Source organism: Euprymna scolopes, chromosome 5, assembly GCF_053919585.1.
Source record: "Euprymna scolopes isolate OS-2025 chromosome 5, ASM5391958v1, whole genome shotgun sequence".
Lineage (NCBI taxonomy): Eukaryota > Metazoa > Mollusca > Cephalopoda > Sepiida > Sepiolidae > Euprymna > Euprymna scolopes.
This window is the reverse complement of record NC_136486.1, coordinates 146,070,503-146,095,613: the sequence shown is the minus strand read 5'-3', so window position 1 is coordinate 146,095,613 and position 25,111 is coordinate 146,070,503. Positions and strand designations below refer to the sequence as shown.

General features: G+C 33.6%; 1 protein-coding gene across 1 annotated transcript in view; it reads left to right on the top strand.

Moving 5' to 3' along the window:
- The window catches only part of LOC145277002 (DIS3-like exonuclease 1), a 94,125-nt gene that overhangs the window by 17,143 nt on the left and 51,871 nt on the right, over positions 1-25,111 (top strand). Inside the window, exons 4-11 of the mRNA XM_080128593.1 lie at positions 394-545; positions 2,639-2,720; positions 7,379-7,520; positions 15,728-15,857; positions 16,161-16,312; positions 19,688-19,797; positions 21,905-22,029; positions 24,906-25,059. Coding sequence (XP_079984719.1) covers positions 394-545; positions 2,639-2,720; positions 7,379-7,520; positions 15,728-15,857; positions 16,161-16,312; positions 19,688-19,797; positions 21,905-22,029; positions 24,906-25,059 — 1,047 coding nt within the window. The remainder of the gene's footprint in view (positions 1-393; positions 546-2,638; positions 2,721-7,378; positions 7,521-15,727; positions 15,858-16,160; positions 16,313-19,687; positions 19,798-21,904; positions 22,030-24,905; positions 25,060-25,111) is intronic.

The window sequence follows — 25,111 nt, the reverse complement described above, 5'->3', positions numbered from 1 at the left end:
GAACAAGCAAATTCTAGTGCTATTTAGTGATTTTATGGCAGACAAGCCCCAAGTCTTTAGGGTAGTTCAGGTCATGTATCCAACTTAGTGCTATAAAACCAGGGTTAAGTTTTGGTCCTGTGAATCTTTAGGGTTAGGCATGACCTTTTATTTCTGACTTCTTTTCTTCATATTTATCTTTGACATTTTTGTGGATGGATCATTGTGTTTGTATGGAGCATTTTTATTTTTGTTGATTATCGCATTACGCTTAAGTTTGAAATATCATTTTCATCGTTAAATGATCAGATTGAATGAACGCATATTAAGGATGGGCCCATTCTTGTTTAACTCTGATATTCTTATGTTTACGCGAAAATTATAACGTGATACACTTCTAATTTCTTGTTTCAGATACAATATGACGGTACACATCGCCAGATGAAACGTCTCAAAACTCTTCTTGGGGACCCTCGAAAGGGTTCTGTTATATTTTATAATGAATTTCATCAATCTGTTTACTGTGAACGACAACCCGGAGAAGAAGCTTCAAAATGGCAATCAAGGTGAGTAAACCCTTTTTTTAATAGCATTAATTAATATTGTTTTCATATTATAATATTAACTATAAAACCTTCTTGTAAAAGCTGATAAAATTAGCATCTTTTTTTCTACAAAAGAATATATATATATATATATATATATATATATATATATATATATATAAAATTTTAGTAATTCAATGAATTTAAAAATTTTATATATATATATATATATATATAAAATTTTAGTAATTCAATGAATTTAAAAATTTATGATGCGAAATGTTTGAATTTCAAATCAATTATTTTATTCTGAAGTATATATATATATATATATAGCGGAGGATTTATAACAGAGACAAGACGATGTATTAATGAACAGTTCTTTAGACACGGAGGGGAATTCATTATTGAAGAGGGGGATACAGACAACACCTTGGAAGGGTTTCATATAAAGTTCATCGTACAAGACGAAGACAAAAACACATTACGTTGTTGAAATGATGATGAAGACAAAGGCTTACAAGCAACATGAAGACATTTATTTCCAACTGGTGATGAGAATTCGATGCCTGTTAAATTTCTACATTTTCTCTTCCCCTCTCTGCCTCACTTCCGAAAAGGGCTTAGGCTAAATGAACTCTGGCTCCTACTCTCTGACTCTCTTCTCAACTCTAAATTCCTTTACTCTAACTTAACTGTATGTATTGAATCTATATTTCTTTGAGACGTCAGAACATGGCCAAGCATGTGAATGTTTTTGCATATGGATTATTGCATATGCTACCAACACGTGTTCTATCAACACAAAGAACGTTCCTTAATTTCCATTATCCCTAGATACAACTGCTCTGACCTAACTTTGTTGTATAGTTATTTCTACTATAATGGACAATTCACTACATTCCTGGAATCGCATCTAAATAGCAATATGTATTCATTTTTAATTTTTGATCACTGAGTTCAATTCCAGCTTCTCCTTTAATAATTATCTTCGACCTTAATTACTTTGTTTCTCTAATTACCGAGAGCTGTCTCCTTCAATATACAACATATATATATATGAGAGCTATACCAACCTAACATTGCCTAAGACACTGTAAGGCAATTTTTTAAATTAAAGGTAGACAACTCCTTTTAATTTTAAATGCCCCCCCCCCTCCCTTATTAATTTTTATTGTTAGCCAATTCTTTAAAAATATTTTATGTTAGCATTTGTCTGGGCTGGACTAGCTAATTTTTTTTAACAAATTGTAGTGATGTATATTATATTACCAATAACACAGTACGGCAATAGCAAGTGGAAATTATTATATAGTCAGAAGCAAAGTTTAATTTGTCAGCCTAAATACTATTTGAGTCTGACTATGAAAACCTAACAAGATAACTTTACATGTTAGATGAATAAAAAAAAATGGTTTATTTTGACTAAATACATATTGTGGTTCATGTTAATAACTACAGATTAAAATTTGAATTCTTCAGACTACTGCTCTTGAGTATTATTCACACGTTTCAGCCAATGAAACCTTCTTCAATTGTATCTTATTGCTGATGCCTTCAATCAGTCTTGAAAGACAAAGGATACCCCCTGTAGGAGCAGCTGCACATGTAATTATGTGGCAAAAGTTGTGCAATCTCCAACCACACCTCTCCTGCATCAACACTGCTTGAATCCAGTGGCAAGGAGAAGTCCAGGACAACTGGAAGCAATGCCGAGATAAGCTGAGAACACATACAGCATCTGGAAGTTCCAAATGGTCACTCATCTAGTACTGGCCAGGCTCATTGTTGCTTAACCCGTGTGCCAAACATGATTGTATCTTATTGAACTCGGAGAATCTAATACTCTTGTTTTGCTAGTCATGAAAGGGTAGAAGTGTTAAATAATTTGCAATTGTAATCTTAGTATTGCCCGCACTAAGGATTGAACCTTCAACCTCCAGAAGAGTGTCACTTAGATCTGAATTTTACTTAGTACTTTATCCATTACACCATGGGTTCAATCCTAAGATTATGTGAACCTAGATTCCTGACACCTGTATTTTTTTAAAATTATTTCTTGGTGTTAAAAATTTTCTATTTATTCAGAAACTTTTATTATTTCTTTATTGCAGATGCTGTTATCAGGTTTCGCAATGGTTCTACAATCATCTTGAAGGGCAAAAACCCATTATTCTTGTCACGCATGATCTTGCAGTAAGACAAAACTCTTTTCTATGTTTTATCAGAAAAAAATTAAAAATGAACAAAATTGTTTTTTTTTGTGGTGTTTAAACATTGTAAAATTCGTTTTTACTCTTATTCACAAAAAAACACTCAACTAGTTACAACCACTATCAACAATTTTCCCCACTCTCTATCCCTGCCTAATTCCAAATGTAGATTCTATGAACAAAGCTTCTTTCCTTTTACCCTCGGCCTGCTTCCCGACTGATTACAATAGGATAGCTTTCAAGTCCAATGTAAACAAGTTCTTGTTGAGCCATCCCCTTAAATAATCCAAATTCTACCCAATCTACATCATTAACGATTACTAAACTACCACCTTACATTCATTAACTCTTATCCTCGAGTGGTCTTCGGGTCTTGATAAGTGGTGACTCTCGTGTAAAAAACGCGTTGTCACTTGAGCATAAGGAGTTACTATTTGAGACCAGGGGCACTATGTAGGAAATGGAGCAGTGAGATGTCTGTTCACATTATATTTTAATTTTTGCATATTAGTACAGTCAAGAAAGCAGGAAACAGGGAGGGAATTTCAAAGTTGAGCCATTCTAGGGAAGAAACTATTTAAGTAGAAGGCTTTCCAGCATTTAACGATCTTCACAGTGAAGAAGTGAGATTTTGCTGCTTGTCAGGTTAGTTGGGGATATTTACAGAGACACAAGTACTCTGAGTTCATCAAAGTACATTCTATTAAATTATTTGTAAATTGGAGACTCTTTTTTGGATCCTGTCTTGGAAGGAAAGATTAGTGGTGGATATAAAAATAATAAAACTTCTCCATTAAAATGAAATTTTATTAATGGTACAAATATTATTAAATAATAAGACTTCTCTATTAAAATGAAATTTTAATTAATGGTGCAAATATTATGAAATAAAAGAAATTTTGTTTCATTTTTAGTAAAAGTAAGATATATATTTTTAGCTTTATTTTTATACATTTTTCTTGTAAAAAAACTTTTGTAATTAAATCCATTCTGAGAAAAAATTAGTTATCATCTGCTTCATGTTTAATAATAAAGTTGTATTAACATCAATGTGGTGTTGAGTTTGGATGAATTACATGCTTATGAGTTAGCACATGAGTATTATGTTATGATTAGGGCTATGACAAGAGAATACTCTTTTTATTATTTTGGCTCTCGAGTACATATCAGTTAATATCTTAAATGTTTTTAGATAGAGTGATGTGGTTCTCAATTGATTGTGTCTGTGTCGGATATACACTCGAGAGTCAAAATAATGAAAAGAATATGCTTTTGTCATAGCCCTAGTTATGATTGTTAACTATGATCAATATTATTATTATATCAAATTTTTATCTTAAAAGTACAAATGAAATATTAAGTTTTAGCTTTATTTTGAATGAAGTTATTTGTAACCATAAATTTTTCAATAAAAAATTATTCCACTTAATCAAAACAAAATTAATTTAACTTGTAGAGCTTTTTACACATTTTCGTGCTTGTCTAGAATTTCCTCAATATGAAAAAATAAAGAAAAATATCTATGATGGAAAGAAAATATTGTACACCATATAAATTGATCAAGTGATTTTAAATAAGAAAATCAAATTCAAAGTGAATAGCGATGATATTGTGACGCCATTTTGAAAACAAGTAAAAAAAGCAAGGGAGATAACTTCAAACCATTTTGCAAGATTTAAAAAAGCCATTCTGAATATGGAGACATAAGAAAAACTCAAATCTGCTTAAAAATTGATTTCCTTTATAAAGATAAAACTATTAGGTCAATTTATATGATTTTTGGAATATGATACTATCTTTCCATACAGATTTTTCTTTTATTTTCATTTTTCAAGATATTTGGAATTATTAGTTTTTTTTTTTTATTTACTCACATTCACCCCTAACAAGGACCATGCCTAGAAAAGATTAATAAGATTTTTGTTAATGTTACATTTAAACTCCTGCAGATCAATACAGTCAGGGAAGCAGGCAGCGGGAAGGGAATTCCAAAGTTTAGCTGTTCAAGAGAAGAAACTATTAGAGTAGAAAACTTTCTGGCATTTAGGGACCTCAACAGTGAAGGGGTGTGATTTGTCGGGAATATGTACGTCGAGGGGCACAAGTGCAACAAGTTCATCAAAGCACATTCCATTAAAATATGTGTGAAACAGACACAGAGATTGCGGTAATGGGACAGAGGTTGGATCTTAGTTGACAAAGTGGGACCTACTAGAGTGAAAACTCTTTTTTGGACTTTAACCAAGAGAGAGAGAAGCTAGTCGTAGATGCACCAGCCAAAATGTGTATGTGTAACTCATATTTAGTCTTTGCAGTAATTGCTGTCAGAATCCAGCACATTCTACCAATGTGTCTCCAGCTGTTCCATTTCCTTGTGGTAGAACTCAAGGATTTTGGATGCAAAGAAGTCTATGAGACTTGGCGCAAGTTTGTTTCTTAGGTGAAGAATTTGCCACAAAGATGATTGGAAGTGGAAAAGATGGTAATCGGATGGCTCAAGGTCAGGTGAGTAAGGTAGATGACACAATGTCTCCCACTCAAGTTGCTGTATTGTATCCCTGACCACGTGGCCTGGCATGATCATGGAGGAAAAGCAAATCTTGTGATTCATCAATGCTAGCTTCATCTGGCATAATGCCTGTTGCAGACGTTTCAATTTCTGTGAGTATAGGTCTCCAGTGACAGTTTGGTCCATTGGCAGCACTTCATAATGAACCACGACGATCTGTTCATCAGAAACAAAGTATAATTTTGTATGAGTGCATAGGTGATTTCGTAATGTGAGGGACAGCATCCTAAGGAGACAACCAATATATGGAACGTGTAGAGTTACATATACTTTTCATCACTGGTAAGCACTCAATTGAATAAGAATGCGATATGATGCTGAGAAAGCAAATAGCCCTAACGAGATCTTTTAGACACTTCCATTTTTCTGACAGTTGTCCAGCTTATAATTGATGGGTAAGCACAGTGCACATTTTTTTTTTAAATTTATGTTTTTATTTCTGGCTGTTTGAATTTGAAAACAATTGGTACATGCATCTATATATATAAAAGGCAAAATGTGTATGACCATTTTGTGTATGCCTCGTAAAGGCTTCTTTTGCACACGCTCTCAGGTTCGTTACGATCGCTTACAACTGTTTATGTAGGTCCTATATAATAATATCTAGGATTTAGGAAAACGCGTAGCGTATAGATTTATTTACATCGACTTTTACAAAATTATTGCTATTTTGGTTTCTCGCGTGTTGATTGGGCTTTTTTGTATAAAAAGCGAAACTAATTCAAAGTTAACAACGAACAACGTTCTCGGCATCATGCCGGGAAACCTCCAGAAGCAATCAGCTTTGATCAATGTGGGGACAAAGTCCTCTTATATCAGACACTTGCTAATCAGTCTGGAAAATGGGGAGCTGGTTTCCCCCTCCCCAACATATGTTGGGGAAAAAACCAGTCAAACCCTAACTGTTCTATTTGACCTCAATAAGTAGGTCAAATAGAAGCAGCAGAGTTAACTTTTATTGCTGCCACCTGTCAATAGTTAAATAAATGAATTCAAGCGTGTTCCTTTGCATGTTGCGGTGGCCCAGTGGTTAGCGTTGCACTTGTTTTTTTAACACTTTAATTTCCAACTTTGCTGGGAGTTTGGATTTACCCAAAACCATACACACCTCAAAACACCCGGGCATCGCCGGGTACCACCCCCGCTAGTTTAGTATATATTTCAACTTCTGTCAATTGTGAATAAAAAAAACTGGACAGAAGTTTTTTTAGTTCCCTAGTATTTGCTAAAAAGAAATAACAGAGGTGAAACAGTAGAAAGTGATACATATTGTTGGAGATGCTCTTCACATAAAGGAAAATATATTTCCATAAAATATGACAGTTTGTTGGAAGGAGTAAATCTGCCACTACAAACTTTTATACAAATGTATTTTTGATTATATAAGACCCAATAATAACAAATGTATTTTTGATTATATAAGACCCAATAATAACAAATGTATTTTTGATTATATAAGACCCAATAATACAATGTGTGCTGAATTACCTTAAACAACCAAACTGTATTTTTTTTTTATTAAAGATATATTTTTATTGTTACTCCAAATATTTTGAACTGTTTCTTTTCTCCTTTTAGTTTATTTCTATTCGACTTTTAATATAAATAAAATTACAAACTTACAGAAAATAAAATAACCAATTCGTTGTGACTTAGTTGGTATAAATTAAGTCCTTTTATTTGTAAGCCAGAAAAGGTTCTTAAAAGTCTATTTCTTGTAATTTAATTTCAGTCCAAAAAAGGTCTCGTGGTGTGATCAATGTATGTTGTTACTCTGTCTCTGCTCTTTCTCTCTTAAGATGGTCGCTGTCATGTGATCATGTGATGTCATGTGATGCATGAAAACGAGATAACTGTTATGTCAGAGTTAAAGCAGGGTTGACTTAGGGTATGCATATTGGTAGTAATATGGTCGTACTAAAGAAGGAGCAAGCTGATTCATCATATAGATGTTGAATTTTGTTATGTTTTCGTAAAAATTAAAATTTCCAAATTTGTAGAAGATAAATATGATGAAAACCTTAATTTTTATTCTCCGTATAAAATCTTAAATTATAATTTTTTTTTTTCAGATGGTTGAAGAATTGGGCTATAAAACTTTGAATGTGTTTGTCTTAACAATGAAAGACTACTTAGAGAGTTTTTGGCAAGAAATCCCTGGTACTATGGATTTATTTGAATCCCTTAAAGCCTCCCTTGATGTTAAACAGAAAGGTAGGTTATAACGTGGATGTGTGAAGGTATGTATAATCGCTAGGTTGATGGCAGTTGCAATAGTGTCAGTGTAATATTGTCAACCCTCCTCTCCCCCAAGTGTTAGAAAGTAGGAGAGAAAGAATGACAAAATAATAAGTAATAAGTTTATCTGTAGAACAATGGAGAGGAAGTTGTTCACCAACGTTTCTATTGCTCTTAGGCATGTTAGTATAAACCTGAAAACAATTTCCTTTAAAAGTATTTTCATTAAAAATGTTTCTCTAAAACCGGCTCTCCATAAAAAAAATTACCTCCTAAACTGAAACTCTAAAAAACTCCAATCGTTAAAGTTTGAAATAGAATTTTCATTTCTAAACATGCAAATTGAATGTGTGATACTATCAGGGTTCATCCCCAGGAGAAAGGAAGAAAGAAAAAGAAAAAAAAAATCATAACAAAAAAAGATGAAATAACTTTATCAGCAGAATAATGGAGAGGAAGTTGTTCACGAACGCACACAAAGAGAACTAAAATAGTATTTTTAATCAAGGTGTGGCATTGAATGTTAATAAAGGTGTGGCAAAAGGGCTGGATATATATTTAGAGTTATTTTACAAGCAGTTTTAGGTGTGGTGGTGGGGTTTTGGACAGGTCATCACAATTAGGAACAATTGTTTCTAATTGTGGTGACCTGCCCAAAATCAATTAACCTTTCCAAAACCAATTTCTGATATTCTTGAGTTTGCAACAGTTGATGAGTTTCAGTTGAGGACAGTAAGTTTGACACAGTCAGAGGTAGATTGTGGCTCCGAGGAGATAGGGAACTGACTGACAAACAACAGCCTTGACAGACCTTGTAGTTGTGGACCTTAGCGGTCAGAGGATTGATGGTATCACACACACACCCAAAGTGCAACTGATATTTGCAGAATGTTTGAGAGTTTGTTATATTTTATTTTTATACTTATGAGCAAGTGCACCCTCCTTGGCAGTTGTCAATGTGTGAAAGATGACAAAATGGCCAGAATGAGAAAAGAAGACAAAGTAGAAGAAAACTATGTGGCTGGCAATGTTGTCGAGTCGGGGAGCCACATGGTATCACACCAGAGATTAATTAGAAAGCCAATTGTATGTTGAGATGTGGGCAAACAATAAAATGTACACAACACTGAAGCAGAAATGATGTGCAAGGCAGTTGTTTTGCCATTTATGACTCATCAGTGTGACTAAATGTAGCAAGTGTATCTCCGGTGAGATACAATGTTGTATAATCGACGTTCCCTCTCTCCCTTAAGTGTTGGGAAGTGGAGGTAGAAAGAGTAAAAGAAATATAACAAAAGAAAAAGGAAATCGGTTTATCGGCAGAACAATGAATAGGAAGTTGTTCACAAAGGCACACAAAAGAAAGTTAACATAGGATTGTTGGTCAAAATGTGGCAGTGAACGGTAACAAAAGAACCAGATATATTTATGTAGAGTTATTTTACAGGCAATTTTCAGGTATGGCAGTAGGTATTGCGACAGTTCATGACAGGAACAGTTGAGAATACTGTGCGGACCGTCTTGGGTTTGAGACAGTTGACAACAGAGTTGACAGGATTCACACAAGCTTGAAAAGGCCTTGAATTTTTAGCTTTGTCATGAAAAGGCCTTATTTCTATCATTACCTGGAAAAGGCCTTAAAAAGAGCTTGAAAATCATATTCTTTATTTTCAGGAAAAATTTGTGTTGGAATATTAAAAATAAAATCAAAATAAATACTATTAAAATACTTTTTTTAAATAATGATTAAAATACTATTAAAATATATTTTAAATATTAAAAATAAAATCAAAATAAATACTATTAATATACTTTTTTTTAAATAATGATTAAAATACTATTAAAATATATTTTAAATATTAAAAATAAAATAAAAATAAATACAATTAAAATACTTTTTTGAATAATGATTAAAATACTATTAAAATATATTTTAAATATTAGAAATAAAATCAAAATAAATACTATTAAAATACTTTTTTGAATAATGATTAAAATATTATTAAAATATATTTTAAATAATAAAAATCAAATCAAAATAAATACTATGAAAATATTTTTTTTTGAATAATGATTAAAATACTATTAAAATATATTTTAAATATTAAAAATCAAATCAAAATAAATACAATTTTCTGAAATTGCATCATATTATTTCCAGTATTGTATGTAAACACTTTTTGTGAAAGTTCAAATACATAATGAAAACAGTGTAATATGTGGTTCAGGGCTTGGAGTTTGTTAGTTTGCTCACTTTTTCTTAGACAAAGCTAAGACATATTGACTAGTGTGTATGTATATATATATATTTTTTTTTTTTATATAGGCATAACCACTGATCAAGGCCCAGAGACCACTTGAGGATAAGGGTTAAGCGTGTCAATTGGACAATATAGTTATCATTAGTAATGGAAATTTGGTAAATTTGCTAACTTAAGTTGAACGGCTCAGCAAGAACTTGTTTACGTTGGACTTGAAGACAACCATATTGTAGTCAGCTGGAAAGCAGAAAAACGGAAGACAATTTCACAAGCGGGCAGTTCTAAGAAAGAAGCTTTGTTCATGGAATCTACGTTTAGGTTTAGGCACAGATAAAGAGTGGGGGAATTATTGATAGTGTTTTCAGGTAGATGAGTGTATCTTCTGAAAGTTTGGCGAGGAGACCATAAATTGAAGCTCAGTTGAGCACTTGCCATGAAAATAACAATAAAGCAGAGACAAACTCGCAGCATCTCTTCTGTGAGATAGAGGTTGCAGGGAAGAGAAAAGGACATCTCCTATAAGGCTACAAAGTCTATTTTGAACTCTATCAAGGCAAGACAAGTCCTTTCTAGCAGCTCCTGCCCAGATGTGGCAACAGTACTCCATCCTTGGATGTACCTGGTTCTTATATAGATAGAGAATTGCATCAGCAGTGAGATATCTACTGGATTTATAGAAGGATCCCACCATTTTTCTAGCGGCCTTGGCAACAGATTTGATGTATATGTTCCATTTAAAACAAGGAGTAAAGGTCAAGCTCAGAAGCTTGTCAAAACTTGAGGCCTCCCCAAGACGAGAGCCATACATTTCAATTGATGTAAGGATGTGATTTAAAAGATCATTAATGTAGATCAGGAAAAGAGTTGGGCCCTGGATGGACTCCTGAGGGACTCCAGCATTAATATTGTGAGTTTCTGATTTTTGACCATCAACTACTACTCTTATGAACCTATCAGAAAGAAATGATTTACTAATTGAGAAGACATTTCCAGCTATACCATAGCTGGAGATCTTGTGAATCCTATGAGATATAACTGTAAGCACATCTGTTGTAGATCTAGCAGAGCGGAAACCATATTGTGTGTCACTAAGAAGGTTATTTTTGCTGAGATGGTTGATTACTTCTCTATTTAACACAGATTCCAGCAACTTACTCATGACGCACAGGAGACTTATTGGCCTGTACTGAGAGGGAGATGAGCGATCACCTGAATTTTTAAATACAGGGCGTACTGATGAGATTTTCCAGTGTGATGGGAAGCAATTCTCCTTAAGACAACGTTTAAACTGTTTTGTACGTATGGGTACTAGTTCTGGTTGAAGTTTTTTGAATACTATAATTGGAATACCACCAGGACTGGTTGCTTTACTGGAATCAAGTTTTTTGATTAGCTTGGCAACATCACGTACAGATATTTGTATATCACATAGCATGTTTTCTGATACAGGAGGAAATATTGGGGGTTGGCGGCCTTGTTCGCAAAGGGTAGAATTAGCTACAAAGTTCTTGGCAAAGAGTTATCCTTTGTCTGAAGCTGACAAGATTACCTCAGGTCCATTGATGATAGTTGGGATAGAGCACACGCTTCTGTTCAGGATTCTGTTTGCTATTTGCCAAAACTGATAGGAACCAAGCCGCTGCTCAGCTACTTTGGACTGAGCATACAACTCTCTTGCATTCTTTATTACTTTCTTACAATGGTTGCTGGCAGCCCTAAAAGCGGTTTTAGTCTCCATACATCTATTACGTTGGAAGCAATGGAAAAAGTGATTTCTGTGCGCAATGGCAGCAGCACATTCTGAAGAAAACCATGGCTGGCTGTTAGGTTTTTGCTGGAACATTTTTGAGGGTATGAAACGGTCTATACCTACAATTAACCATTCCGTCAGGTCTGATACTATAGAGGACACATCCTTTTTAAACATGGAATGCAGAGGTATATAAATGTACGGAAGCTATCCCAGTCAGTCATAATGTATCGATATACTGTACGATGGAGAGGTACGTCTGAAGACTTATTACATTTCATTTTTATCTTGATACAACAGAGTGGTCGGAAGATCAAGAGGAGACAGAATGGAAACTGAACATAGTTCAGGGCAAGTTGTGAGAAAAAGGTCTAGGAGACTCGCATACTGGCTGGCAGTGTCGGGCACACAGGTGGGTTCGTGAACATCTGAGTGAGGTCATAAGCAATGGAGTTTACAAATATGTCTTATATTTCTAGAGGAACAAAATTACAACATGAAATAAATGAATATTAAAATGTGATTCACATATTTGTGCATGATTACCACAGCAAAGTTCACAAAAACTGCAGTTTGAGATTTAATCTAAGAAAATGTTTATTTTTTTATTTTAAGGAAGAGAAGCAAATAAATAGAAAACTTACTAAATTATTCAAACATTTAACAAATAGCATATTCTGTTTAAAAGATTATCGAAAAAACTTATTCATGCAACTGTCAGGCAAAAATAGTTTTGTTATGTAAATTATACAAAATAAAGCATTTAAAAGACTGCCCAAAAATTGGATATTGTAATTTTTGATAACTGAAAGATATTTTGCTATCTTTTCTTAAATGTTATTGCAATTAGAAATTAAAATTTGTACATTTCATGCTCCAGCAGATGACATTTACAATTTCTAGCAAGTTTGTTTTTTGGTTTTTGATATGAAGGAAGGGGGGTGCTTTGGGAAGCATTAAAAATAAAAATTATTACACTATGCAAAAAAAACATTGCTAAACGTTCATAGAAATCATGCTAAATAATAGAATATTTTCTAGCAATTGAACGCATAATCAAAAAAAAGATTATGTGTGATAAGGAAAGGTTAGAAAACATTGAATTATTTCCTTTGAACTGTTTTATTTTTAAACTTTATACTTTTAATACATTTTATAAACCAATATTAAAACAAATATTGGTGAAGAATATAAAAGTAGATTTCATTTTGGAAATAAACTCAGCTGTTAAGTGTCAAAATCAGAAAGTTAAATATGTACATTTTAAAACCAACATTTTATAATAACAGTGCTGTTAGCATTAAAATAGTTTATTAAAAAGAGAAAATAGGTCTTTTTTCTTTTAAGAATCTTACTATATATGTATATATACCATACTTATATATATACTAGCAAAAGTACCCGTCGTTGACTGGGTTCAAAAACAGCCTACAGAAAATGGACTCTGATTTATGAAAGTGTGATAGGTTATGAAAAGGAAGGGTTGTAATGAGGTAGGTTCGAATTTGGGCTATCAAAACCAAAGCAAAATATGATGAAAGTAAAAATAAAATAAATAAACCCCATAATTTATTATACCATACCTGTTCACACTGAAACACTTATCACGATATTCTGTGGATCTATATTAAAAAACCTTGTTAAACTTTGTGACATATTTCCATTCTATTCGAACGAACACGCCATAATTTTATTACACCATATTTCTTCAAACTGAAACATAATTATCAAAGTATACTTACACAGATAGATATGAAAAGTCTTTATTAAAGTTTGTGCCTATTTCCATTCTATGGAGTCCAGGCGTGAACGCAGACCCCACAATTTTATTATACCATCCCTATTTAAGTTAAAACATACTTATCAAAGTATTATTATGTACATCTATATCAAAAACACTTGTAAACGTTTTTTTTTTTTATTTAAAAATTTTTTATTTCCATACTTTTGTCATTTAAAACTCATCAATGTAGTTAAATGTATCAATTATATCCCGACGATATACAAACCTGAACTCATATCTTATTATGATCAGCAATAAATACCAGGCAAGTTCAGAGCTCAACCTAATTAAAAAGAAACAAAAATACAGAAAAATCATTATGATATATGTTCCTGTCATGGAGCAAAAATGTCATTTTCCAAAAATTACATAAATTGATCAAGTAGTTTTTTTTTTTATATAGAAAATCATTTTTTATGATTTTTAGCAGTCAATCATAGCCATTAGAAGACTGATTTTGATCTAGGTAGTTTAAATTCAGTTGTCTTTCTTTATTTATTAAACATGGTGAATCAAGACACGGCTTGCTTCCTCATAAAATTTTATTTTATTAGTTAAAAAAAGATACTTGATCAATTTATATGATTTTGGGAATTTGACATCTTTGTTCCGTGATAAGTATATGCATCAAAAAGATTTTTTTGTATTTTTTTTTTAATATTTATCTTGAACTTACAGCTAAGTACCTCACCTGTTATATCAGGTTGACAAAAAAGTTCATGCTGTTTTTAATTTTTAAATTTAGATCAGTATATCTTTGCTCAAACAAAAATTTATTAATCAAAACAAGTGTATTTATGCCTGTAACATAAACATCTTGCATTCTGGTGGCAATAAAGTCACTGAAAGCGCTTTTGATATTGCTTCGGTTTTTAAGCATTTCTCATGTAAAAAGTTGTCAAGATGTTTGAAAAAGTGGTAGTCAGTAGATGAAAGGTCTGATGAGTATAGCGGATGAGGCAGAGTTTCGTAGCCTTCTGCAGGGTCGGTTTAGCAACGTGTAGTCGGGCATTGTCGTGGAGGAGAATTGTGCCTTTTCTGAACTGAGCATTGTTGGTTGTCGTTAAGAACCCACTTTTCATTGCAAATTACAACTCTGTTGAGAAATGGGCCGTTCTTGTTGTATAAAAGAAGGGAAAATGACACTTCATAATGGCGTTTCTTTGGGTTGTCATTAGTGAGGCATTTGTATATCAAGTTTTTTTGTCTTTCCAATCTCTCTCGAGTGGTTGGAAATCATTATATGTTATGTTTAATTCAGAAGCAAGTTCTCGAACAGTCGTGCGTGGATTGGCTTTGACTAAGGCTCTTAATTGATAGTTGCCAAATATTCGATGGCTGACCACTACACGCCTCATCTTCAAGACTCATGTCGCTGCCATGAAATTTCTTAAACCACCATTGTACTGTGTGTTCAGTAGTGGTTCCTGGGCCAAAGCTTTGTTGATATTGTGAGTTGTTTTATCAGCTTTTTGGCCTAGCTTGAATTGAAATAAGAAAATTGTGGGAATTTGCTTTTTTTCCATCTTGTATTGAATGTTTTGAAAAGAAGACATAATTATTTTAAAACGATTTAAACGATTAGATAGAGCAAAAAATGCTCTTTAAAATGATATATAAAGTAAAGGTATTATCACAGAAACTTATTTGAAAATACATCACTTCAAAATTAAAAATTCCACAAGAATTTTCTTGTCATTTTGTATACAAAGAAATTCTTAAATACGAAACCTAGCTTTAAAAATATGATGAAGACAACTTAACATGAACTGAATTAACACATTCGATTAGAGTTCTTAAATTAAAAATATCTCGAAGGTGTTAAAAAAAACTGACAATTGAAAGGAAAAAAGTCACAGATAAATATGAAATTGATATTGACTAAGAGTTATTATTATAACGGTGACTGGATTAGACCTACTGAGAAACACGTGAGGAAATATACAAAATTAAAACCTCGGTGCTTAAAAATAAAACCGGTTCTTATTCAGAATTTTCCCTGTATTACAAAACAAAAATAAAGAAAAAATTGTATGATGTATGTACTCGTCATGAAACAAAAAGCATATTCCAAAAATCATATCAAATTGATCAATCAAGTAGTTTTATTTTTGAATAAGAAAATCAAATTTATGAATAACGGATGAGTGATCCTCTTTCTTGCCATTTTGAAAACAATCTCAAGAAACAAAGGGAGATAACTCAAGAATTCATACTTGCTAGATTTTTGTTATAATGCCTATGACTTCCCATTAATCGCTTAAAAATAAATTTCTTTTACTTGGAAACTTGGAGAAAAATAATAATAAAAAATTTAATCATGTCTAAAAATTTTTTGTAAAATTTAGATAGGATTAAAAAAAAAATTATTGCATTTTTATTATTTCAGGTACTGAGTATTTGGGTTACTTGCCCCTTGATGTGTTGGAAGCTGGAATTAAATCTGGGCAATTGATCAAAGGATTCATTAATGTAAACAAACACGATGCACAAAGGGAAGCGTTCCTTCGAAGAAGTAGGTAAGTATGTTGGAGTCCTCTCCTTTATATTTTACTATTGAGTGAGTCCCCATGACGCAATCAATCGGTGGTCAAGAAGGTTTAAGATTAAGAATGATTTTGGAAAAAACTTTAACAAATTACACTCTTTAACCCTTATCCTCGAGTGGCGTCTTGGCCTTGATAATGTGGTGATGCCTGTGTAAAAAAAAAAAAGTTTTTTTTTTTTTAAACTAGTGAAGAATAAAAAGAAAAATAATTTTAATGAATAGTTTTTATTTATTTTATTTATTTTTTTTTTTTTGCACTGATTTTGTTTTTCAGTTCCTCAGAGAAAAAAACAGATGAGTCTGATATTTTGATTTATGGAATGGCTCACCGTAACCGTGCCATCCATGGGGATATTGTTGTTGTAGAGCTGTTGCCAGAGTCTGAATGGCGGGGTCGATCATTGAACTTAAAAGAAGATAATGATGGTAAGCATTCATGCTTCATTTGATAACGAGATTGAAACAAAAATGTAGTAGGTAAAACAAAAAGAAATACAACTAAAAACAGACGGAACAAAAACTCGCTTCTCGCAGACACGTGGGTCGTCACAAGCACAATCTACTCGCCAGAATCACCTACACACAATGTGCAGAACGCCCCCTCTCCTTTCCAGTGTCCTGCCTTTATAGCGGCCGGGAACGACATATTTGCATAATCTCGCGAGAGCAGACGTGATTCAACGATAATCATATTTGGTAAACGCTAATAAAAGCCCATGGACGCCATCTTGGAAATCTCTCTTTCTCTCAACCCAAAACAGACGTATCCGAGGTAAGCTCTATTTCTCATTTTGGTTACTGCTAATTCTGCTACACTCCCCCCTGATCTCATGATCACAAACGGGGCATGGGGGCAGTCTTCTTTGCCGGGTGCTTCTTCGAAGAACTGGAGGCAGCACTTCCTCCCTGTCATCTTCCTCGTTACCACCGTCATTGCCGCCAGCTTGTTCCATAGGCGGTATTTTACAATCAGGACAGGGACAGGGGGGCAGTATCCGTCTTTGTCGAGTACTCCTTTGTAAAGGCAAGATGGGTGGTCCCTCTTCCGCTTCTTCCGTATGTGCATTATATGGCTCTTCATCGTCCTGCATCATACTCTCTGCTCGTTCAGAAGATATTGTACTGTCTTCCTCTTCCTCTGATGTAACAACATAATGACGAGGGCGCAGATCTTTCACGTGGCGAGGCACACCGTCCACCAAAATCGATTGAGGACTGATTACCTTGGTCACCTCACCCTTGCCGAACCTCGTGGTACATCTATTTTGCGGCCTTTTGACCCACACGCGATCTCCAACCTGGTAAGAGCTGTCCTTGGGATCTGCGGACGCAGTTGCGAGATTGGTCTCTTTACTCGAACTTCGTATCGATAAATCCTGTTGGCATGCGCAGTCAAAGAAGATGTGTCGTTTGTTGGTGTGATGTTATACCAGTAGACAGCTTCCTGTATGGGACAGCGCATTCTAGCCGTTATTCGTTTCACTGTACGGTGACATCGCTCCGCTATGCCATTCCCGGCTGGAGCGTACGCACAACGGAATCGCAAGTGAACTCCCCATTTATGTGCAAATGCTTGAAATGCGTTGCTGCAGAAAGCCGTGTCATTGTCTAAAAGGATTTCGTGCGGCGAGCCACGCTCGAGGAACACTGTTTCCAACTGATGGATCACACTTGCCGAGTCCTGCCTTGCCAATTTCCTCCAAATGGAGAAACACGATGGGCCACAGTCTGTCAGAGTTAAAAAATGGAAGGTGCTATAATGCGTGATATCTATTCCAATTCTTTGCCAATTCTCGTTAACTTCCAGCTTTCCCTTTTCCCACCTGACTGGCGCTGGGTCAATGGACTGACATTCCTTACATTTCCGTATGACCGTTTTAACGGTTGCTTTTGTTGTGATTGGGCAACTTCTCCTGACAAAGTAGGTAGTGCGTCGCACCCCCGGATGTCCACTACCTTTGTGAATAGCCATGATTTGACTCTCATCCAGCTCGTCTGTGTGAACCGCGCCTATCACCGGGTCAGGCCCGTTTTTCTTTTTCATTGCCTCAAACCATGTCTGTGGTACTCGTGTCAATCGGTCAGCAATGTTTTGTGCTGAAGGAACCAGCGTCACGTCCACTGTCAGCCCGTACTCTTTCACGAGCTCCTTTAGAGTGCTTAGTTGCCTCCTAATAAGCATCTCGCTTGCTGCTTTGGTGCGCACTCGCGCCTTTCCAGTAAGTGTGTCCGAGACCCAATGGTATACACAGATAGAATCTGTCTTTATGTGTAGCACTTTGCTCTGCCACTGTAGAGCCAAATTGATACCTTTCAATACGGTATCCAGCTCGGCTAAGTTGATATGTTGAGAGTCACCTTCAGGTCGCAGCCAACATGCATCCTCCAACACAGTTTCGTGCATCTCCAAGGCTGTACCAATTGCTAGGGAGCTAGCATCGACCCGGACTTGTAGTCATTGTAGCTAATTCTGCTACAGAGATTTAAGAGTCCATATTAAGGGGGGGGGGTCGTGTGGTTACTTGATTATTAAAATAAGGATCCAGTTTAAGTAATGTCTCACTTTGGTACCAAAAAATTAATTTCTCGTTTGTGTTGGATATGCATAATAATTACCATCTTATTCTTTGGTTTAATGTTTGTATTGCATGCTTGCATGTGTTGGACAGTTGGTTCCGCTAAACTACTAGCCCTTGTCCCCACTTAGATGTAAATATCTGAGAGAAACCCAACAAGCTGCAAATCCCTGTAGTAGAAATCTCTGTATGTAAGAAAACCTTCTACTCTAATAGTTTCTTTCCTAGGACTGCTAGGCTTTGGAATTCCCTTCTGGGTTCCTGCTTCCCTGACTGTACTGACATGCAGAAGTTCATGTGTAATGTAAACAGACATCTCGCTGCCCAACTCCCTACATAGTACTCCTGCAAATTATGTCCCAAATAGTATCCCTCTATATCAAAGTGGCACTGTACCTTATTTGGGGTGAAAATGCAATAAAAAAAAAAATAATAAAAAAAACGTGCTTCCTAAATTCCGGCGTGGCTGCTACTGGAAGCGGTGGCAAGGCAAATCAGTTCCTTCACTTTTATTGTTGTTCAGTATTTCTATTGCGAAGCGATTTATTGAAATAAAATATAAGAAAAGGACATTATTGAAAAGTATACAATAAAAATTAACAAAATTATACAGATACAAGAGTTATGTCCCTTTATCACAAAACTATCTGATGTTTTCTATATAATAACATCGGGTAGTTTTGTGATAAAGGGATGTAACTTTTATACCCAAAAATTACCAGAAATTCTAAATTTAAAAGTAAAATGAACATGACATAGCCCAATAGCATAATCGTGCTTGGTTGGCCAAATATAAGTGCGTCAGGGAACGTAAATATGATTGTCAACAGGCTTATTGTTTTGTATGTAAATGAAAATAACTTTTCCTGATGTCAATTTAGTTTTTTGGTTTTTTATATCATTTTGTTTTTGAAAACTTGAATTTTGTCTGGAGAAGGCCTTGAAAAACTCTGAAAAGTCTTTGAAAATGGGCATTGGAAATTTGTACAAACCTGTATTCTCTTATATTATCCCTGGGCAATATCTGAAAACGAGTCCTGCTAGTAAAACATAAAATAAGTGCAGCTTTAAAAGTATCATTTGATATAAACTGATCTTTATGATAATGTAGCCTTCAAGGAATGTGCCTTTTTTTATTTTGAGTGTTTCTTCATCTGATTATGTTAAACCTTACCATTTTTCCTCTTTATTATTTCAAGATTTCATAATTTAATTCTGTTGTTAGGTGTTGAGGAAGAAGAACCTGACACGACTTCGGTGATGCCGAATGGTAAAGTTGTTGGTATTTTGCAACGGAACTGTTTGGATTACACAGCCTGTTTGGCCTCAGAAGAAGTGAGTATGGCCATGTTTGAATGGATTGGTTTTCTTTCAGAAATTTAATATAGAGAGGGACTTTCACTTTTCTTCTGTGTGTATGTATATATATATATACTAGCAGGGAGATCCAACGTTGTCTGGGATTGAATGAGGATTAACGAATGTTTCATCCTCCCATATTTTATTGTGATTGAAACCAGTGAAATGCTCTAGTTGGGAACTCAGCATGGTGCACCAGGAGGAAGCTTCACATGCCTCCCTGCAATGACTTAGTTTACAATACATTGTAGTTGCACTGTAGAAAATCTAGTGTTGATTTTATGAAATTATTTTTATATATAATGGCTTGAAGTTTAAAATGCAAAAATCAAGTATAATGGTTCAATTGTGCTCTGAACAGAAATATTTATTTCCAATGTACACCTGTCATATCAAAGAACTTACTGTTGATTTTGTATGGTAATAAAACTTCTCAAATGCACTTGCGATGTTAGGCTGTATAAAGCGTTAACTTTAGTCTAAATCGCCTGTTCCTTCTTTCTTTGGGTTTCATTGATTATCGATTGTCAATACTTATGGAAGATATTCTGATACAAAACCTATCTAAGAAAACTGTCAGCTACATAAAATACATTCATGTGAAATTAAAAAAAAAATCAGCCAGGTTATTTAGGAGTCCATGGAGAATGAACTCGCACACACACAGTTCCTTTTATATAATAATAGAGATTAGAAATCATTTATAAAGCTAATTTTAGTGCCAAAGTTGATTTATTTTGAAATTTTTTTCCAGTAAATAAAAAATAAATCAAATATTTCAGTCAATACCTGACAATCTTTAGTGAATTATAGTAATGTATATTTAAAAAACATAAATTAGATAAAACGGATAAATAAGGGGTGAGGCAGAAAAACAATCCCTATCGAGACATCTTTCAGCCAACCCTTTTCAAGATTAACATTGGCAACGGGGTAGAAAACATTGTTTAAAAACATGATCAAAAGACAATAAATTAAAATTAAAATTAAAAAAAAAAAAAAGAAATTGTATAGGGAATAGGAAAAAAAGAAACAATCTCAATCTTAATTATGGGTGTACTCTCTTTGTTTACACAGAGATGGTTGGCGCAAATTAATGGATACTGTACCCATAAAATCTTATATATATATATATATATATATATATATATATATATATAATACTTGTTTATTGTTATATAAACATGGTCACATCCTGCTGCTACAAATAGCCACTTGTTATTCATTGAACTTTTGAATAGTCAAGTCGCTGCTTGATGATATCTGTTGTTTGATTGAAACAAGTGGCTATTTGTAGCAGCAGGATGTGACCATGTTTATATAACAATAAACAAGTATTATCAGCTCTTTTTATTGAGCACTATCTAACAACCTCGTTGAATTCATTAGTCCATTACTTTTGAATAAAAAAACCCGAGTATATATATATATATATATATATATATATATATATATATATATATATATATATATATATATAGGGTATCCAAAAAATCACTGAAGGGTTTTAAACTTAAATAGATTTTTTATTTTTGATGATATCTTTCTGTAATTTTAACACATCCTGACTAAGACATTGGAAAATTAAAAATAAAAATACAAAATTCAAATAATCTTTATTTATGAAAAATAATGTCTTTTAAATGTTGCCCATTTTTGCATATTTTTGCGCTTTCCAAAACATTATTCATGACAGATTGCAGAATCTCTGAATTGTGATTTAACTCCCTTATTTTGTTCCTGATGTTTTCCTGCAATTCTTGCAGGCTTTGGTACTTGTTAACATAGACTCTTTCTTTAATGTATTTCCACAAGAAAAAGTAGTCAAGTCTGGGACACGTGGTGGCCATTTGATATTGCCATAGCAAGAGATAATGTTTTCAAAGCATTGCATGATTTTAGTAAAACAATTTCACAACTTTCATACGTTGTTTGATGCTATACTTATCTATAATTAATTTCCAAAATATTATCTCTAAAATATCTGAAATAGAGAAAAAAATAAAAAAATAATCATTAATGATAAAATGACAACGATTTTCAACTCTTCAGTGACTTTTTGGACACCTAAAATTTTTTTCAGAACAATGAAGTTGATGGGCAAAAAAGTTTACGTCGAGCAGACCGTGTGTTGGTGATACCCTGGGATTATCGCATACCAAAGATTCGAATTTGTACACGCCAAATAGACACACTGAAAGACCAGAGGTAAGAATTCAAATCTATATTAATAAAACAGTAGATGTATATGTTTGTGTCTGTCTATATTTAACCAATAAACCCTTAAACTAACACTGAAATTAACAAGAAATAATAATCATACATCAAGGATGGTTTATAATGAGTAAAATCTTTGAATGGTTGAATAACATGTACAGAAATTATTAAGTTGAAATGCAAAATGTTCATTTTAACTTGCCGACATATTTTTAGTTTTTTCTGTGCATGCAAGTCGTTTAATATTAAATTTTTCTTATTTATCTCTTGATAGTTACATCAATAGGAGACATGACTGGAGCGCTAAATGTTTTGGTTTGGATTCTAACTGATGCCACTCAAGTTATTTTTTTCTTTTTTAATTTTTGAAATTAATAGTATACGTTAGGTGCAATATAATATTCAATAGAGAATTGGCTTAGTAATAATAAATATGAAATCTGCATGAATCAAAATATATTTAAGCATATTTTACAAAATGGCAAAGCCGAGTGCCCCCTGCTAGTCTTATGGTCTTATATAAATTCTGTAAACATCTTTATCCTGGAATTTTGGAGGAACTTTGTAAAACATATTTTAATCCTTGTAGAGTGACACAGTTCTTATTTTTTTTCCAATCCAAAGAACCCCTTTTTGGGAAACTGGATTTTTCTCCATATTAAAAACTAATGTATTGTGTTTTAACATTGCTCTCGTGTGGAGGCAAGTGAATAAGAACTATTCAAACTACAATGCATTTGATTAATTATAAAATTCACTTTTTCTAACTTTACATTAAGCATTCTCATCCTAAATTGGTTTTGGTACTACCAGATCAGGCTGTTTGAAGATACTGGCTTCCTGATCTAAAATGCATCAAACATTAATTTTATTGTTTTTGTTTTTCCTTTCCCTTTGCAAAACTCAATCATGTTCTGCAAAGCCAAAAGCAATAGTTTCCTCATACAAAACAACCAAAAACTATGAATAAATTATTAGAGCTTAAAGCATAAAAAGTTTTATCAAAATGACTGGATTTGGCATTAAATAACCTGAAAAGGGTTGATAACCATGAAATAAAACAACCAAAAAAAACACCATGAATAAATATTTGAAGATATAAAGAACTTTTTCTAAAATTATATTCCAGGAAATGTAACTTTTACAACTGAATTTTTTTTTTTAATTTAAAAAAAAAATTTTTTTTTTATTCAATTTTTACCCCAAACAAGGCACAGTGCCACTTTGAAGCAGGGGGCTACTATTAAGGACTTAATTAGCGGGGTCATTATGAAGGGAGATGAGTAGAAAGATGTTTGTTAACATTACACTTGAACTTCTGCATATCATTGCAGTTCTGAAAGCAGAATCCCGGAAGGGAGTTCCAAAGACCCGCAATTCTGGGGAAGAAACTATTGGAGTAAAAGGCTTTCTTGCACCTAGGGATTTCTACTGTAAAGGGATGAGACTTAGTAGCTTGTCGGGTTTGTCGGGGGTAGTTACGTCGGGGAGGTACAAGTGTTTGCAGTTCGTCAGAGCATTCACCATTAAAGTATTTGTAGAACAGGCAGAGGGATGCAACATCTCGTCGATGGGACAGAGGCTGAAGCCTAGATGACAGTTCAGGACCTATCAGGTTGGCGACTCTCTTTTGAACCCTGTCCAGGAGCGAGAGACAAGCAGCAGATGCACCAGCCCAGATATGACAACAGTACTCCATACATGGGCGAATGGTGGCCTTATAGAGGTATAGGATACTGTCAGGCGTAAGTAGTTTTCTAGCACGGTAGAGGGAGCCAACCTTCCTTGCAGCAGCCTTGGCAATGCTCTCAATATATTTATTCTAGTTCATATTCCCTGTAAACGTTAGGCCGAGGAGTTTAAAAGAAGTACTTTCAGGCAATGTGTTCTGCACTAAATAGTCTATTCATTGCACCACGGGTCCTTGCAAATTCCAGAATTTGACGGGATACATCTGAAGAAGGTTGGAGATTATGTTGATCGAAACATTGTACAAATAACACTCAAGATGAGAATAGTGGTCTGAAGAATCCAAATAATCAGTCCTTATCTTAAAAATTTAGTAGTTATGACTAAAATCAGGTTGACACACTGTTTCTTGTTAAATTAACAAGGTTAAGTTATACTTTTAACTTTAAAGTATCAAATATGGTTGAATTAAGGAAAACATTGTCAAGTCTATTAATGATTCATTGAGTGCCATTTAGAGAAGTAGGTGGTCATTCTGTACTTTGCTTTGGATTGCTAGTATATTTACAAAGAAGCAGACATTTTTTTGATAACTCTATTTTATTTGCTAAACTCTGCAGGCATTTGTTTATAAACAGACTTTTATAATTACAAATGGCCCGAATAATCTATCATTTGTTTCATTAGTACCCAACAATTTTTTGCAGTTTTCTTTAAAAGATGCCTAGAAATCTGTAGTATTTCAATGTTTTCATGATGATTGTAATAAAACAAAGATATAAAAACATTCATGGGTGATGCAGAAGCATAGGCGACATGAAGTCAGCAGCAAACAATCTCACATAAAAAATTTGCATTATAATTAATTTTTTGTTTTTCTATCATTTCATTATTTTGCATTTGTTTTTATTATTGTAAAAAATGTACTACTTTATGAAATATTTATTGATTTCTTATATATATATACTTTTAAATTAAATAATTTTTTATTTGACACTGTTTGCTGCAGACTTGGAGTTTTTTATTCTTCCACATAACCATATGCTAAAAGTGTTGTATTTTTTATTACCCCCCCCCCTAAAAGTATATTACTTCCAAAATAATATGCAACAAATCTATTTTCATACATAAAAAAAAACAAACTTAATCTCATTACACAATTTTCTTTATTTTTCTAGGTTTGTTGTAAGGATTGATTCCTGGGAGTTAGGATCTCAATACCCCAATGGACATTTTGTTCGTACCTTAGGTGCAGTTGGTGATCCAGACACAGAGATTGCCACCATTTTAGTTGAAAACAATATCATTGTGGGCAATTTCTCAGATATGCAGGTAAGATTTATTTTTATACATATTAATTTCGATATTTCTTTGATGAGTGTTT